The sequence below is a fragment of the Raphanus sativus genome, chromosome 9 (assembly GCF_000801105.2).
Source record: "Raphanus sativus cultivar WK10039 chromosome 9, ASM80110v3, whole genome shotgun sequence".
Lineage (NCBI taxonomy): Eukaryota > Viridiplantae > Streptophyta > Magnoliopsida > Brassicales > Brassicaceae > Raphanus > Raphanus sativus.
Window position 1 is genome coordinate 19,519,216 of NC_079519.1, and position 17,026 is coordinate 19,536,241.

Sequence of the window (17,026 nt, forward strand, 5' to 3'; positions counted from 1 at the left end):
CAATATTTTCTATCAAATACCCAAGAAAATAATATGGAAATTAGGAGAACAATTAGACCAAACCATTTAAAATAAACATTCAGTACATGTCATTAAAACTAAATAATAGCACTAATTAATCTAATATGCCAATTTCCAAATACGCAGGTTTCCTTCTCCCTTCACATTTTTTTTGGGTCCCATTCCTTAAAAAAAAGGAAAAGAAGAAGGGGAAAACAAAACTAGAGATATCATAGATCAATGAACAACAACCTGTTGATTGACGCCATCGATGAGCATCACAGAGCTGTGATGATGAACCATGTGCCACCTCCCATTGTGGTACTCAAAGACGTTGGTGATGAGGAAGGGACCAGCGTCCACGTTCAGGTATGCTTTCATTGTAACCCAGGCCATGTCGGTTAGTATCCGAGTGCGAACGTTGTGGACCTGAAAGTCAAACCCTTGTTCCCAGTTGAAACAAAGTTGCCAGCTTTGCATCACTTCAGCGTACCTGCAATTTTGAGGCGGCAAAAACATTACATGATTCATTCATACATATTGTATCTTCTATCACTAGAAATTACATCAGAGGATTTGCGATATTGGGTCCAATGTGTGGTTCACTAGCATACTCAAACATCTAAAGGACCCACCTTACGGCAGCTAGCAACATAAAAGCATACTCAAAAAACCGTTAATAAACAGGCAGAATAATGGGAAGAGAAAAAAAAACAGACTCTTCAAAATAAGGAAGGTGGAGAAGTAGGTACCCAGAGAAAAGTTCGCCAGAGGCATGGATGCACTTGACATAGTCGGAGTTGAGCCACAACTGAGCCATATCTTGAAGAGACCTCTCTCTGATGATGTTGAAGAATCCAGTATTCACACTAATGATTGCTCTAGTTGTTGCATAGTAAGCTTTCCACCCGTTGACAGGGGTTATAGCATCTTGTTCCAGAGTAAAATCCTAGACCAACAAAGGAAGACAAAAATCAAAAAGACCATATCCAACAACACATTCATTTACACAATCACGAATCCAATTAAAAAAAATGCTAAAAATCGTATCTTTAAAGCACAACTCATCAAAATCAACAGATGAACAAGTGAGTGATTGAAGCAAACCACCTTGTGATAGAGGGCCTTCCAAGCATTATCGTCATTAGCAGCCTTCCTCATCAAGGAATTGGTCATGGACAAGCGGCAAAGACTTGGATAATCCAAGTAACTGAGGGCGTGAGTTGTGATCTCCGGAACCAACTGCTCCATCATCGACACTCCCGCCTTATCATCCGCCACAACAACATCCGGTCTCTCTCCTGCGTTTCCGTTGACACTGCCGTTGGCCACCGACGTCGACGGCATAGGTTTCTCCAGATTTATCTCCTGAATTGAGAAAACGATTGGGAGTGATACTGCGATTATCACGAACAAGAGGGTTACAAGGGATGATGAGACATGTAAAAAACTTGGTAAAAAATGAACAGAAAAACCTTGTAAGGTGACGATGCTTAGGGTTTTGTGGAGAGATTGGTTTCTCCTGCGGAAACCCTAAAATTGAATTGGCGAGAGGAGACGAGGAAGAGGAGAGAGTTTTGTAGAAAGCGTTTTGGGTCTCCAACTCCGTAACTGACCATCGCAAATGTGTGTGTCACTATACGAAATTAGCCTTATGTTGCAAGGGTGTTATTGTAAGTTCTCACTTGTATGTTTATCCAAGTGCGTAATTTAGCCTTACCTGTTAAGGATACCACGTTGTGGCCCAAGAGGCTTTTCAGGATTTTGAGGGCTTTTTCATACCCCGGGATGTTTCTTCACGGTATTGTCTAATCTTTTTCAGTTTTTAGCAGCTCAACATTTTTTTTTATTTTTTTTTTTACTCCCATCAATTTCAAATTCACCAACACAAAGATACGCAACACTTTTTTCCCTTATATATAAGAACAAATTTTGTACTCTGATATTTTACACGCACAAATATGTACTGGAATTTCTACAATCGAACTTTTACTAAAGTGATGAGTCATCCCTATTAGATCAAAATATGGATTAGCGTAGTATAAAATTCAAATTACTTTTTAGTTAGAGAAGGATTTAGCACGCCATAAAAGTTTAGGTACCAATTTTCTTGTGACTCATAGGTGGGCATGAACAAGCCGTTTTCACTTTCTGTTTAATAAGGGCAATTTACGTAAACCTACCAATAAACTGTTGCAAAACTTATCAAAGTTTACCAAAAAAAGACTTATCAAAGTTTACTTGAATCCAAGATCTTTTTTACTATTTCCTTTTCAATCCCGTACTTTCATTTTAAGTCAGGAAGACCCCCACAGTGTTTTTCCCCTAAACGAAAAATATATGATAAACTATGTGACAAAAGACAAATATGTTCTTTTATGTGCAAATTGCTTTAACTCCTCCGTTGACTTAAGCATGAAGCATCGCTTCAAGGTTTGTTGGGTAACACATGTCCACATGGCGACCATTCCATACATTGTCCGCGAGGATGGCGTTCACGGCGTCTGTAGGATGAAACTGGTCCCACCAAAGATGTCCCGAGGCGTCAGAGCAAGCCATCTCCGGCGAGATGCACGGAAGCCATCCCTTGTACCTCCCTAGCCCACAACACGCCTCCGTCGTCTCATTAAAACCTGACAACAAAACACACAATTAAGATTAAACCAAACCTCTGAGAAGTCTTTTTCACAAGGGCTCCAGGGTCATGAGAAAACTCTATATTAGGCAACTCTTAGAAAGCTCGCAGTATATATATACAATCTAGAGAGTTCCCAAGATAATGGGATCGATCATAAGGTTATCTTGTTACGAAAGCAAAATCTTTGTCTGAAGTGAGTATTGTAGTTGTTGCTTACCGTAGAGCTGGTGGTTCTTGAGGATGTCCATTGCGCTTTGGAAGACATCGCAGTATATAACAGATGCGCCTGGAAGCTCACGGTTAAGCTGATCTACAGTGTACCTCATGACGAAGTTGGATTCCATGATCATATTGTTCACGTCTTCTGCACATTCTCCGTTCTTGCTCCTGTATTTCCAGAGGTAGTACGGTGCACAGCCAATCGGTGGCAACCCCATCACCACCATCCTCCTCACTTTGACATTGTACAAGGTCTGAGAAACAAACAGAATACTTCACTTCTTAGTGAGATCAAAGGATGATATATAACCCAATAAAGACGAAAGTATTCATAACTCAAATGATCTTAGGCTCTCAATATTCAGCTTCAAGAGCTTCAGATACCATTCAGAGATCCAAAACAGAACAAGCGTTGTGGTTTGATCTTTTTTACAAGCGAATCATACTTATCTGTTGCTACAAACTATCACCACCAAACATAGAAACGAAGTCTAACCTTGAGCTCCTGTTTCATATTGGAAGCCAAGAACTGATTAAAAAGCCAAGGAGAATAGAGACTCTGAACACTGGAGATGTTTCTGATGTAGAAATGTATGTAATCATTCACTCCAATCGAAATGTAGAAAACCGAGTTGGAGACAAGACGATCTGAAGCTTCCTCCCCAATGCTCAGTATCATCTGCTGGAAGGTATCCACAAACTGCTCAACCTGCATGGCAAATGAAACACGCTGGCCCTGCAAAGAAGGGATTCATTCTCAAGTGAACTCGAAAAAGACTTGAAATTTTGAGAATTTTTTAGAGTATTACTAATTCGGATCCACTAGACAAGATGATCCCTGCACCGGCTGATGCATAGTTAACGCCTTGAAACATGCCTTTCACGGCCCCAGATTGTCCAAGATAGCTAGGAACGAATGGTAAGCCTAGACGATTCGCTGTTCACATGATTCGCAATCAACACACAAAACTAATGATTCAGTCTAACTAATCAACTAAAGAGCAGATGATTCTTGATACAAAGAAAGCGATATTAACCTAGAAAATCAACGGGGATCCTGCCATTGCTAAACCTCCCCGTCGGCTGATGCGTATCGAAATCCCTGCCGTACGGAAGCCGATCCGCTCTCGCCAAGGTCCCAAGAAAGTTATTGGTTCCACAGTCTACAGAGGAATCTCCGAACACGAACAACGCCGGTACACGAGGGAAAGACGACTCCGCCACCGGGGACTGGGCCGTGAGCGACGGGAACGGAGGAATCGGATAAGATTTGGACGGGAACGGAGAGATCCTTGAAGATGAGTGATGATCCACGATCACTTTAGGTCTCGTGAAGAGTATCAGAGCAGAGAAAACGAGAAGGAGGAGTTTGATCGACATTCTCTCTGGCGAGAGCGGGAAAGTGCGAGTGGGGGTTAGCAAGACAAAGAAAACGTCGTCGTGTTAAATCAGCTTACAAGATCGAGACGACGAGAGATTTTTATTTATTTATATAATAAAAGGACTGCGATACATTGAACCGGCTAAACCGGAAAGAAGATAAGCAAAAGACCAAGTATTGGTTTAACATACATACCGGTTAACCCGATTTAATTTATCAATCACTTGTACTGGTAGATTTTGGTCTCGAATATCTTGTCCTCCCTCCACCACTGGTGAATCCCATGAGCTTCTCTAAAATCTCTCGAAGAACTCTTGTTAACAGTTAAAACCGCCGTGGGAATCAGATGAACCGGTGCTTCAGTGTTCTTTCCTCCGCTCACAACATCCATCACCAAACCGCCCAACGAGTGCTGTGTAGCTAACCTCTCTACAAAACCGGCTCCTATTTCCTCCATCTTGTTTCGGTGCTCGAAGTAACCGATAAACTCCGAGCACAAGTGGTCCCCGGGATTGACGTAAAGCCGTGGAAACCAGTCGGACAAGGCGGCAAACGGGTCGGGTGGTGCTGGTAATGCACGGTGGTGGTTTTGGCTGACTTGTTGGGTGGCTTTTTTGGCTAGAGCAAGTCCAGCCGTGATCACACTACCTGTACCATTAAATGATATAAAGTTAATATGCAAAACGTGGACATTCCCGCTAACCGGTTTTGGTACAGTATGGTTATTTTGGATTTTTCCGGTCTATCTGACTCGTTTGGAAGACTATAAGGTACTTTACCTGCGATACGTATCCCGTGTTTGATCCTCTTATCTTTGATTTTTTCGATAGGAGGAGACAAGAAAGGCGGATTAAAGGCGAAACACTCGGGAAGAACACCGGTTCTAGCGACTGTTTTCCCGGCGAGCAAAGCCATGGAAGCACCAAGAGAATGACCAGCGAGCCAGACATTCGAACAACCAACCGAAGCCACCATGTTTCTCACAGCTTGCATAGCTATCTCAAACCGTGTGGTAGTGTGCAGACCGTTTTTAATGATGTGGATGTCTAGCTCGATGTCGCGGGAGATGGAATCGGCTTTGTTAACGGTTCCTCTGAACGCAATCACGAAACGAGGACTAAGTTCTTGGGACTTGACGGTAGTATTAGAAGACGGTCTGTACTCGTAGATTCCTCCGAATATGGAGAAGTCAGCGTCGTCTACGAGCTTGCGAATGAGGCGGAAATGGAAAAACTCAGACCATAGTGGAGATAGAGCTAGGTCGGGACCTTCCCTTTGTAGCTGACGGTCACGCTCCGCTACATAGATTCCTTGGACCAAAGAGGCAGCTACAGATCGCCTATGGTGTTCATTAGCCCTGCAGAATCAAGACGAAAGAACAACCATCTTAATGTTAAATCAGGGTTTAGCCATAAACCAATGGTGCCAAAATAGTATCTAACTCTTACATGAACGAAAATAATTAGTTTTTATAACCAAAAAAATATAAGAGGAGAGAGAGAGAGAGATACAGACCAATCTACCGATGTTAAGTGTAATGGACCAGTGAGGCTGAAATCATCTCTCTCGCAAATCATTGTTACTCCTTCCTCCTACACTGTAACTCTAATCTGGGGAAGGGTGAGACATTAGAACAGCAAGTGTCGGTTATATTCAGTCACAGTTGAACATAAAGAAGTCATGTGTAAAATCTCAGTCTCGTATCCTGAAGAACCCTAATCGTAATACGATAATGTAATTCAACTAAACTGATAAACATTTTCAAAAAATATGTTTTTTTTCTATTAGCAATGTGTTATCCCTAGGAAATAACAGAGAAACCCCAAACACAAGTTCGATCTAAGGAAACGATATTATCCAATATCCAATCACAGATAAGAAAAAAGGGTATGAGTTGAAACTTGACGAACCTTGAGAGGCGGATTCAGATCTGGAGTTTCGTTTAGTGTCACAGCGTTGTGATGATGTTTATAAAAAGGAGTTAATGGCGAAAGAGAGTCTTGTGGGGGAGGCTCAGACTTCAAAGCCTCAGAAAGGGACATTTCAACTCTCTGTGATATCGACTCGAAAACGACGTCGTAAGTCGCAACTGCTTCAAGATACTTTTTTGCCGTATAAACATAAACATTTGCTTTGTAGGTTGGTAACAAACTTGATTTTGTTTATTTGTAGCTTCCCTCTCTTTGGACTCCGTTACAATGAACAAGACTTTTGTTTCTTTGTTCATAGTTTTTTTAGATCAGGAAAGACAAATTACGCCGACTAAATTAACAAATTGATCACTTGAAACAGTAAAGATATGATTATTATTATTATTATTATTAAAATGATAATAATATACAACGCAACTTCAATATTTTCTTTAAATCAGCTTTTTTTCCTGTGAGTGTTTAACACATGGACATGGTATAGGTAGACAAATAAGTTAAAAAGAAAAGAAGAATAACGAGGGTTAATGAGAAATCTTCAGGCATCAGAGGAATCATATCCATAAGGATTATTACTAGTCCAGTTCCACGAGTCCCTGCACATCTCCTCAATCCCGTATTTGGCTCTGCGCATTGTTACAAACCCAATAAGAGACTTCTTTCAAGTCTCATGAATATGAATGACTAAATAAATGAAACTTACTTCCAATTCAATTCGCTTTCTGCTCTCTCCGTTGATGCATAGACAACTTCAGCATCTCCCGGACGACGTCCAGCAGTCACCAGAGGGATTTTCTGAAAGGATGAAAAAAAAACAAGTTCCAAACTTGAGCATAAACAGGACACAAAAACATGATCAAGAATCCAAGAACAAAAGAAAGCATCATTGTCTTTTTTTTTTACCTTCCCAGACGCTTTTTCAAAGGCATCAACCATTTCAAGAACAGATGTTCCATTTCCAGTTCCAAGATTGTACACTTCACAACCTAAAATATAATACACACAGAGAGTTACAGATTTGAGTATGATTCACAGTGGAAAAGAGAAACAAAAAGGAGTTGTTAATATCATCATACCGATTTTGCAATCCTCTAGCTTGCGGAGAGCGGCTATGTGTCCATCAGCTAAATCCATTACATGAATGTAATCTCTAACCTGAGCAAAACAAACAAATAAAAAAAGAGAGAATATGAGATCAAAATGTAAAGAAACTCTTCACTTTCTATGAAAAAAACAAACATAAAATGATAGACATGCATACCCCTGTTCCATCTGTTGTGTTGTAGTCACTTCCATAGACAGTGAGATGAGGTCTCCTTCCAACAGCGACTTGCTGTACAAAAGGCATGAGATTGTTTGGAATACCCCGAGGATCTTCACCAATGTCACCACTAGGATGTGCACCAACAGGGTTGAAATACCTAAGCAATACGATCTTCCATTCCGGGTCAGAGCCATATACATCACGACAGATCTCCTCAATGAATAGCTACAGTAAACCAAACAAACAAAAAAAGATCCATAACTTAAGATTCACTTAATTAACCTGAAAATTCAAGTGGGTTTTGGTTAAAAGAAAATAGTCCACCTTTGTTCGTCCGTATGGGTTCAATGCTGAGATTGGAAACTCCTCTGTGCAAGGAACTTCTTTTGGTGAGCCATACACAGTTGCTGATGATGAAAACACAAGCTGGAAAAACATAGTAGTAATGAAAAGATTAAACAAAAAATATAGAGAAATGGTCTCAAACGAGAAGACATATGGTAGGACAAAATCATACATTTTTGCAGTTGTGTTGAGCCATAACTTCCAAAAGCGTAATAGTCCCAGCAAGATTGTTATTATAATACAGCAAAGGCTTGTCTACACTCTCACCGACTGCTTTAAGTCCAGCAAAGTGTATCACTGCATCAAACCTGTACATAGAAATAATTCCACGTTCATCAATAAAACTTAAAACCCAATCATATGCATAAACCAAAATCATTGTTGGTGATAAAATGAAAAAGATAGAAAATCTTATCATACTTTGTTTCTGAGAAGATCTTCTCAAGGACAGGTCTATCCCTGAGATCAACCTACAATAAAATAAAAAGAAAACAATGAAGTTTAAAGAATTCTTGATCCAAAAGATTTCTTATGCTAATGAAACAAAACAATCAAATTCAACAAATGGCAATCCAGTTTCAGACAGAACAGAACATTCAGAACATTGGCCAAGTACAAAGATAATATTATTTTACTCTTCCACATGGCACTGACAAATTTATTCCTAAATCATTAATTTTCTCTATAAACGTAATTTTATTTGCTTCAAAAATATATAAGATTTTGATATATTATATTTAGAAACATCAATGGCAAATAATATCATTAAAATTGCTGATAATTAGTGAAATAAATAACAAAATAACAAAATTAGTTAGATCTCTGCAATATCAAATAATCTTCGAAAATAGATCATTTTATTCCGAGAATTTATGCTTAAAGAACATTAAAATAAATAAAAGAAACCGCCTCCTTTAGTATAGTCAAATAGATGTTTAACAAGTCAAACGACAATCCAAATTTCGTTGAAACCCTAAATTATTAGAAATTATTGAGTCACACGTTACATAGTCCCTAGAAAAAAAATGAGATTCACCGAACCTGGTGGAAGGAGAGGCGTTCGCCGTGTTCTGCGGCGAGTTTCTTCACGCGCTGGAGCGAAACGGCGGAGGAATTGTCGAGGTTATCGACAACTACAGCGGAGTAACCGCCGGTGAGCAGTTGAAGCACGGTGTGACTTCCGATATATCCAGCACCGCCGGTTACCAAAACGTTCTTAGACACCATCGTTCACGAGACTTAGCGAAAGATTAAAAAAAAAACTTTTATTGTTTGTTTTTCTTTTGGCAAAAACTTTATTGTGTGTTGTAAAGGATTTAAGAGAAATGGTTTTATAGGATTGTTCGGCTGTTTTGTTTGTTTGTGATCCAGCGAAGAAGGGTTTTGATAACGGTGTAGGTTACGTGATTTCACTAAACATGGAAGTTTTGATTTGAACATAGAAGTTTAATAATAAACTTACCCTTATTTGTTTTATTTATTTTGACAGGTAAACAGGAAAATAACAGCCTTATTAAAACGCAGAATTTAAGGGAAAATAGAAGAGTATCTGGTATGGATGTTGCCATGTTGGGATAATACAACTGTTTCAGTCATCAGATCTTCCCTAAAAACATCGTCTTAATTAAGCTCAAGGAGATGTTAAATTAAGCTTTATCTACTAGTCAGCCAGACAATATTAACGGGGGCTGAATAGCGAAATGGAGCAAAACTGTGGAATTGTTTTAATAAAGAAAATTTATTCGTAAAATTGCGTTACAAAACGTTAGTTACTATAAAATAATTCCCAATTAAGTATCTATACCATAACATATATTGACATTGTTAATTTAGTTACTCAAAGCAAGTTGTAAAATACTGAGTTGATAAATATTTTTTCTGTTTCACAATGTAAGATGCTTTAAAATGGGTATTTTAAAATATTTAATATTTTTAGATTTAGATAAAATTTAACTTGATAACAGTTATGTGATAAATTATATTTTGTAACTGTTTGATTTTAGTTTAGTATTTAATATTAGTTTTATATAACAAATTAATCTTGAGAGTATTGCAAATATGATCTAAACTTGAAATCAAATGAAAAAAAAAAACATTTTTGGATATTTCATTTGTTCTATTCACCCTAGAAATTTAAATTATTCACGAAAATGCTATTATTTTTTTTCTTTTCGAAAATGATTGTTTTATTATATCATCCTCTTATTCCTCTTTTATTTACAAGTTTGTATTATGATCAATAGATTAACAACCATGAATAATCAATTTCAAGCTCTAAATGCCAATAATATCAACATCTAAATTTTCATATTCTTATTTTTTACACATACAAACAATCTTTCTTTCATTTTCTCTCTCATTTCATTCTAAAATCCTAATTTTTTTATTTTAAATAAGCGTATTAGAGTTACCCAAAATTCATGATTCTTGGTTAAGAACGAGTGGATATAGCTTTCATTAAAAAGTTATTTGTATTTGGAAAAACTAAACATGAATTTTACTGGACCTAAGAATGATATTTTTTTCAGATTTGTTTCGCGACAGTTTCTATAGTCCCAACATCATTCTAACACAAGAGAATGCTCGTCAAACCTTATGTATGTCGTCACCGAAGTGGAAAAGGGTCTTGTGTTTCAATCACTTGGATCCGGTAAGTTTGTTCGCCAGAAGACCGAGAGTTAGGAGCTGGCTTGAGAGCAGACGGAGCCTAAATCCCTCGGAACTACTTATTCACTCTTAACCTTCTTTGCTTCGACCTAGTAGTAGCAGAGCGAATTCCCTCACTTGCACTATTTCCGACTTCTCTCGTCTTAGTAGTTAACTCTGCCTTCTTTCTGGACTATGTTCTTATCCAAGAGAAACCGGTTCAACTAATGAATAGTATGTTTTGCCCTTCTATTAATTTATTTAATAGAACGTCGCTTATGCCTATTCCAAAGACGATCACGCCCATCTCTTCAGAAAGAAAGTGGTTCCTACGCGCAGAGAGAAACAGAAGATAGGCTACGCTCCTCATCTCGAAATTGAAAGAAAGCTACTGAACTAAGACGTAACTTCTACTAGTGTGTTCCTCTAGCTTTTAGGATCAGACCATAAAGAAGGTTAAGAGAGAGAACTGACGATAAATTGAAGGTGACTGTTAGGTTCTTAGCTTCTCACACAAGTCTGCTCGCTTCTCATCTACATTCCATGGAGCCCGCTTCTACCAATCTCTTATTCCTTGGTAAATGGAGAACAGAGTCCCCATCACAACAGAATATGTGCATGAAGCCGCCATCCGCCCCAACGACAGAGTTTGCTCACTCATCCAGCAGAAGGAGAAGCAGCGTAGGAGCAGATAGATGGATATTGATTCTAAACTTTCTCTAGGCAAAAGACGAGCTAGGGCTATCTTAGTTCCCATTGTAATCAGACAAAAAATTCACTTTCTTTCTTCGATGTGTGGAAATCGTCTAGGCTCTTGCTTGCCTTTACAAATACAACATTTATTATGAGATTCTGGTCAAACCGAAATATGTTTTTAACTTTCAAAAGTTTTAAATAACTTCGAAGTATCAAGTCATATGGTTTAATGTGTCTTCTATGAACATAAGATATACCTTTTAATTTTCATGAGATTTACACAACTTCAAAGTATTATATCTATCCATATCTAGTGTTATGAACTTATCGTTATGTTTATTATATGTTGAATATTATATAATTACAAGCCTCCATTTTAAGTTGCACAACCTTAATATTAACAAAATAAAATTTTTACAATGAAGACAATAGTTTATGATTACAAAAACTTGAATTAATAAATTAAGCATTACACAATTTTTTTAATAAATAAGAAATAAAGTGGATATATTATTTATAGTATTATATAAACTATTACACAAGAGTCTGTTAACCATAAGAGAGAACTAAAATTTTAAGTAATATTTAATCGCAAATTGGTCTTCTTTTAGAAGACTTCTCTAGAAGTCTTATAATTCACAGTCAAATTCACTTGAAATTAAGTCTTATGTTTAAATTTTAATTTTCCACTTAATTTGCGTGAAGTGTTAGATGTCTTTCGAGAAATTTTCTTGAGAAGTCTGCTCAAGAAGTCTGCTCGTGAAGTCTCCCGAGAAGTCTGCTATGAAGTATGATATACTAAAAAAAATTACATATCTATATATGTTTAAAATGATTTCAACCAAAGGATTTTTTAAACAATAAAACTTTTAAGCTTAAATAAGAAAAACAACTATAATAAAATGTATCTTACTTTATATAAAGAAAGATAAACCAAGAATTTAAGCTATGATAATAAAATAATCACATTAATTTGAACCTATAACTTTATTTTGAGTTAACACACAAAAACACAAAAAAATTGTGAAAACTAAAATCTTACCAGGTTTGGCAGTTTCCATAGCAGACTTTTCCTTCGGAAGTCTTCTGAAAAAATAAACCTGCTAATTAATTCTGAATTCAGACTCGGATCTGAAAAACATGCATATTTAAAATGTTAAAATAGCTTCAAAATATACAAAAACTTCAAAAAAATATGCATAAATAATAAATAAAACAATCACATTATGTTAAATTTATATTTTTTGGAATTGAACATATAAAATACAAAAAAAATCTATTCAAGTATAGAATTTTAATTTAGGTGTATTCGGATGCCTGAAATATTTCGGTATTGTTCAGGTTTGGTATTGTTGGGGTTCAGATCTTATTCTTCATATACCAAAATTTTGGATCCATTCAGATATTTTACCAATTTTAGTTCGAGTTTGGTCTAATTTTTTGGCTTGGTTTCTGTTCGCTTCTTTGGGTTCAAATATTTTTTCCAACCCTAATAGCTTTAATGTGATTTTTCCTATAATTTGTATTATTTTATTTATCGGTTTTATATAAAAAGAAACATAATCTACGTTTTAACGTGGATAAAAAATCTAGTGTAAAGTTATTTACTTCTCTAACCAGGAACACGTAGAGACAACTGAGGTTACCTAAACGCCGGTAAAATATAGAAAGCAATTTTTTTAAGGGCTTATTGCAAAAGTGACTCAAAACTTGAAGTCAAACACAAAACTAACTTTTTCTTTTGACTCATTTTTTTTTGAGTTTTTAACCCCACATCTGCATTTTATCTACGAAAATGCCATTAACCTTTTTTTTTTTTCGAAAATGGCTTCTTTACTGTCTCAACCACATTTTCTTCAAGTATTTACAATATTGCCACTGCCATGAATAGTGGGAACAACCTTGTACGAACTGTTTGGAGCTTTTAATGCCCTTTAATGCACGTAAATCTCTTAACACTCTCTCTGTTTCAATTGTTATGAACTAAAAACAACATTTCTTTCACTTTCTCTCCATATTCATCCAAAAAACTCAAGCTTTTGATTCAAAATATGGGCGATGGTTGACAGAGCCATATTTCTTTCGTTTTGACTTACGGTTGCTTTCGTTTGAGGTTCTGGGTGGTTGGAGAAGACCCTGTGTGCAAACGAAGTCATCTCACCTAGTTTAAGGTACGAATTTGAATTTTTTTCAAAATCTGTTCGCGTAGAAGACTTACTTGTAAGTCTTCTGTATGTAGAAGACTTACTGCTGAGTCTTCTGGTCAAACGGACGACTTAAACTAAGTCGTCCAGCTTTGTTTGTTGAAAATAAAAACTCCAGACGACTTATATAAGTCGTCTATGAGAAACAGGCTAGTTTTGCATTTGACCGAATCGTGTCAGATCTTTGACTATTTCTGGACGACTTATAATTCAGTCGTCTCTGGGAAAGTTAAAATTTCAATATTTTATTAAACTAGACGACTTACGTGTAAGTCGTCTTAGGTTAGTTTTGTAGTTGAAAAATAAAACTTCATAATTTAACTTTTACCAGACGACATAATATAAAGTCGTCCCGTCAGAAGACTTAATTTAAAGTCGTCCGGGGAAAGCAAAGTCGTCCAGAATTTTCCCAATTTTCTGGTCAAACCTTGCTTATCCCGGACGACCTTAAATTAAGTCGTCTAGCTGGACGACTTTTAGTTAAGTCGTCTGGAGAAAGTTAAATTTCAAGTTTTATTTTTCAATTACAAAACTAACCTAGGACGACTTACATGTAAGTCGTCTAGTTTGAATAAAATATTGAAATTTTTACTTTCCAGAGACGACTGAATTATAAGTCGTCCAGAAATAGTCAAAGATCTGACACGATTCGGTCAAATGCAAAACTAGCCCGTTTCTCGTAGACGACTTATATATAAGTCGTCTGAAATTTTTTTTTAACAAACAAAGCCGGACGACTTAGAATTAAGTCGTCCCTTTTAATTTTCAATTGCAAAAGTGACCTCTTTAGACGACTTACCTTTAAGTCTTCTGGACGACTTAATTATAAGTCGTCTGCGATAATGTTTATTGAACTTCTTCATTTTCTCTATGTTTACTAATGTGTTTTATTTTGAATATTTGCAGATGATTTTTAAGTTACATGCAGTGTATGGACAATGGTTGTTGAGAGATTTCCGTTGGGATTTTGTGGTTGATGATCTCAAAGGAGCAAGATTGTTTTTATTGAATGAAGATTCAACACATGCTGAACTTGTTGCAATGACTCAAGAAGATTATAACCTGGACATGAGATCAGTGACTGTGGTGATTAGTTACTCATTACCAGCAGAAATGATGATGACTCCAGGCAGTCCTCCCATTCATGTTACAAGTGATAGACAAGTTCGAAACTTGCTCGAGATACTCAAAACGCATAGAGTATGTCTTTGTGTATCAAGCCGCAGCAAGGTGGAAACGGTTTCAGAGAAAAGAGAAGAAGCTGGTGAATGGGAAGAAGATGTTGGTGATAATAATGAAGCTGGTGAATGGGAAGAAGATGTTGGTGATAATGATGAAGCTGATGAATGTTCTGAAGATGTTGGTGATAATGAGTCTGTTGAAGATGAAAATCAAGATGGGGAGGAGGAAAATGGGGAGGAGGAAAATGGGGAGGAGGATGCTGATAACACTATTGTTGGTGAAACGGATCAGAATGGTGGGGATTACAGTCTTTATGGAAAGGTTCTAGATGAGGACGAGGAAGATGATGATAATATTTGTTTTGAAGAAATTGAAAAGACATATGCTAAGACAAATGCTATTGAAGGAGGAAAATCGGATTGTACCAGCATCTATGTCAACCAGAGTTTTGTTAGCAAGGATGCACTGCTTTCAGAGCTGCGGTTGACAGCAGTGAGGGGTAAATTTTCTTTCAGAATATACAAATCAACAAAAACTCTCCTTGTGGCAATATGTCGGGTTAGCGGTTGTGGATGGAAGATCAGAGCGAGTGTGAAACATGGGCCAAGCACGTTTTGGGTAACAAAGTATGTGGAAAAACATTTATGCTCAATTGGAGACCGAATCGCTCAGCGGAAACACTGTACTCCAAAGTATGTTGGTAGTCTTTTCATTGATCGTGTTGGGATCATTGACGGGATAACTCCACAGCATATCACTGATGCAATGAAGAACATGTTTGGCATGACGCTTGATTACACCACTTCATACAGAGCACTGTTATATGCACAAAAATTGGTGAGAGGATCAGCAGAAGAAGGGTATTCGCGTCTGCCTTCATATCTCGAGCAAATCTCCATTGCAAATCCTGATTCTATCACGGCTATAGAACTTGATTCTAAGAAAAGATTTAAGTATCTATTTCTCTCTTTTGGAGCTTCTATCAAAGGTTTTAAGTATCAGAGAAGGGTCATTGTGGTGGATGGAACTCACCTAAGTGGAAAGTATGGAGGTGTTATGTTAGTTGCAGCCGCACAAGATGGCAATTTTCAGATATTCCCATTGGCTTTTGGGATCGTGGATGCTGAAGATGAACCTTCTTGGGAATGGTTTTTCACAAAATTGGCTAGTTGTATATCTCATGACAAGCCTCTGGTGATAGTCTCTGACCGGCACGCGGCCATTAAAAGTGCGTGTGAGAAGGTGTTTCCTTGGGCAACCCGAGGAATATGTTACTATCACCTTCAAGATAACATTGTCAAAAAGTTTAAAGGGAAACATCTCATGTACTTGGTGAAAGGGGCTGCTTATGCGCACACGGTTTACGATTTTGACCGGTACATGGCTGAGATACGGAGTGCAAACCCGGAACTTGCAACGTATTTGGAGAAGGCCGACGCCAGGCTATGGTCAAGGGTTTATTGTAAGGGGAACAGGTTCAACATAAAAACAAGCAACATCGCTGAATCTATTAATTCCGCACTGAAGCGAGCAAGAGGATTTCCGATTCCGTTCCTGCTGGAGTTCATAAGGCAGAAGTTAGGAAAATGGTATTGGAAAAGGAGACAAGATGCTTTGAGTCTCCCAACTGAACATAGCCGGGGTGTTGAATACTTGCTTGCTGTTCGATCAGAGATAGCGGATACGATGACGGTCGAACCAATTGATGGATGTCGTTTCTTTGTCAAAGGTGGCACAATAGACTGTGTGGTTGATTTGGAACATGTAAAGTGTGATTGTGGTGTCTATGGAGTGGAGAAAATACCTTGCTCTCATGCTATAGCAGCTGGAACACATGCTGGTGTGCATATCGACACACTTGTATGTCCACTTTACTCAAAGAATCATCTGTATGCAGGATACTCAGAGAATATATATCCTATCGTGTCACAACATATTGAGGAACGAGAATGCTTTCCTCCAAACGTAAAGCGTGGTCCGGGGAGACAGAAGAAATCAAGATGGCAATCTTGGTTGGAGCTATCTAGGATGAGAGGACACAAACCCAGGAAGAAACACAGGGCACGGAGATGCTCAAACTGCAAGGAAACTGGCCATACGAAACCACAATGTACACAACCAGTTGACTAGTTGTCCAGACGACCTAAATTTAAGTCGTCCAGTCTTGATTACCCGTCCAGACGACTTATTGTTAAGTCGTCCAGACGACTTATTTTTAAGTCGTCCAGTGTTTCGTCTACCTTCTACTATCCCTTCAAGTGTATTTTATTTTTAGACTACCTTCTACTATCCCTTCGAGTGTATTTTTTTTAGAAGACCTTTAACGAAGTCGTCCAGTGTATTTTATTTTTAGACTACCTTCTACTATTTTTAGACTACCTTACTTGTAAGTCGTCCAAACCTTCCAGACGACTTATTTGTAAGTCGTCCAGCTGGAAACCTTCCAGACGACTTATTTGTAAGTCGTCCAGCTGGAAAACCTTCCAGACGACTTATTTGTAAGTCGTCCAGCTGGAAAACCTT

The 17,026-nt window shown here is 37.6% G+C and overlaps 4 protein-coding genes across 5 annotated transcripts; all 4 read right to left on the bottom strand.

The window, feature by feature from the left end:
- Positions 1 to 40: 40 nt before the first annotated feature.
- On the bottom strand, positions 41 to 1,639 carry LOC108823688 (F-box protein SKIP8). 2 transcript variants are annotated; one of them, XM_056993394.1, is made up of 4 exons: positions 1,476 to 1,639; positions 1,111 to 1,368; positions 749 to 949; positions 41 to 489 (listed from the first exon to the last, which is right to left on the bottom strand). In XM_056993394.1, exons 2-4 carry the CDS (start codon positions 1,345 to 1,347, stop codon positions 238 to 240), a joined length of 690 nt encoding a protein of 229 aa, XP_056849374.1. In that variant the 5' UTR covers positions 1,348 to 1,368; positions 1,476 to 1,639; the 3' UTR covers positions 41 to 237. The 2 variants fall into 2 exon arrangements, with proteins under 2 accessions (XP_056849374.1, XP_056849373.1); XM_056993393.1 differs by having other exon boundaries at positions 1,111 to 1,397; positions 1,476 to 1,638.
- A 552-nt stretch (positions 1,640 to 2,191) lies between these two features.
- Positions 2,192 to 4,569, bottom strand: LOC108828491 (GDSL esterase/lipase At5g08460). The gene is made up of 6 exons (XM_018602204.2): positions 4,434 to 4,569; positions 3,895 to 4,242; positions 3,667 to 3,794; positions 3,354 to 3,593; positions 2,856 to 3,111; positions 2,192 to 2,633 (listed from the first exon to the last, which is right to left on the bottom strand). The coding sequence occupies exons 2-6, from the start codon at positions 4,235 to 4,237 to the stop codon at positions 2,410 to 2,412; spliced, it is 1,191 nt and encodes a 396-aa protein (XP_018457706.1). The 5' UTR covers positions 4,238 to 4,242; positions 4,434 to 4,569; the 3' UTR covers positions 2,192 to 2,409.
- LOC108828492 (GDSL esterase/lipase At4g10955) lies at positions 4,353 to 6,301 on the bottom strand. Its single transcript, XM_018602205.2, has 4 exons — positions 6,149 to 6,301; positions 5,754 to 5,848; positions 5,018 to 5,595; positions 4,353 to 4,886 (listed from the first exon to the last, which is right to left on the bottom strand). Exons 2-4 carry the CDS (start codon positions 5,813 to 5,815, stop codon positions 4,459 to 4,461), a joined length of 1,068 nt encoding a protein of 355 aa, XP_018457707.1. The 5' UTR covers positions 5,816 to 5,848; positions 6,149 to 6,301; the 3' UTR covers positions 4,353 to 4,458.
- A 226-nt stretch (positions 6,302 to 6,527) lies between these two features.
- Positions 6,528 to 9,151, bottom strand: LOC108826046 (UDP-glucose 4-epimerase 5). The gene is made up of 9 exons (XM_018599420.2): positions 8,817 to 9,151; positions 8,196 to 8,245; positions 7,948 to 8,083; positions 7,755 to 7,856; positions 7,428 to 7,655; positions 7,243 to 7,321; positions 7,070 to 7,152; positions 6,870 to 6,961; positions 6,528 to 6,792 (listed from the first exon to the last, which is right to left on the bottom strand). Exons 1-9 carry the CDS (start codon positions 9,000 to 9,002, stop codon positions 6,705 to 6,707), a joined length of 1,044 nt encoding a protein of 347 aa, XP_018454922.1. The 5' UTR covers positions 9,003 to 9,151; the 3' UTR covers positions 6,528 to 6,704.
- Positions 9,152 to 17,026: the final 7,875 nt, after the last annotated feature.

What these genes read in the sequence shown, in the direction of transcription:
- LOC108828492 (XM_018602205.2), bottom strand. Translation starts at nt 5,815, where the DNA reads ATGATTTGCGAGAGAGATGATTTCAGCCTCACTGGTCCATTACACTTA. An exon ending in CACTTAACATCGGTAGATTG is followed by an intron (nt 5,596 to 5,753) that starts GTCTGTATCTCT and finishes TTGATTCTGCAG; the next exon opens with GGCTAATGAACACCATAGGC. An exon ending in ACACGGGATACGTATCGCAG is followed by an intron (nt 4,887 to 5,017) that starts GTAAAGTACCTT and finishes TTAATGGTACAG; the next exon opens with GTAGTGTGATCACGGCTGGA.
- LOC108823688 (XM_056993394.1), bottom strand. Translation starts at nt 1,347, where the DNA reads ATGCCGTCGACGTCGGTGGCCAACGGCAGTGTCAACGGAAACGCAGGA. An exon ending in GGAAGGCCCTCTATCACAAG is followed by an intron (nt 950 to 1,110) that starts GTGGTTTGCTTC and finishes TTGTTGGTCTAG; the next exon opens with GATTTTACTCTGGAACAAGA. An exon ending in GCGAACTTTTCTCTGGGTAC is followed by an intron (nt 490 to 748) that starts CTACTTCTCCAC and finishes AATTGCAGGTAC; the next exon opens with GCTGAAGTGATGCAAAGCTG.
- LOC108826046 (XM_018599420.2), bottom strand. Translation starts at nt 9,002, where the DNA reads ATGGTGTCTAAGAACGTTTTGGTAACCGGCGGTGCTGGATATATCGGA. An exon ending in GCTAGAGGATTGCAAAATCG is followed by an intron (nt 7,153 to 7,242) that starts GTATGATGATAT and finishes ATTATATTTTAG; the next exon opens with GTTGTGAAGTGTACAATCTT. An exon ending in TTGAAAAAGCGTCTGGGAAG is followed by an intron (nt 6,962 to 7,069) that starts GTAAAAAAAAAA and finishes TCATCCTTTCAG; the next exon opens with AAAATCCCTCTGGTGACTGC.
- LOC108828491 (XM_018602204.2), bottom strand. Translation starts at nt 4,237, where the DNA reads ATGTCGATCAAACTCCTCCTTCTCGTTTTCTCTGCTCTGATACTCTTC. An exon ending in GATCCCCGTTGATTTTCTAG is followed by an intron (nt 3,795 to 3,894) that starts GTTAATATCGCT and finishes TCATGTGAACAG; the next exon opens with CGAATCGTCTAGGCTTACCA. An exon ending in CAAGAACCACCAGCTCTACG is followed by an intron (nt 2,634 to 2,855) that starts GTAAGCAACAAC and finishes TTTTGTTGTCAG; the next exon opens with GTTTTAATGAGACGACGGAG.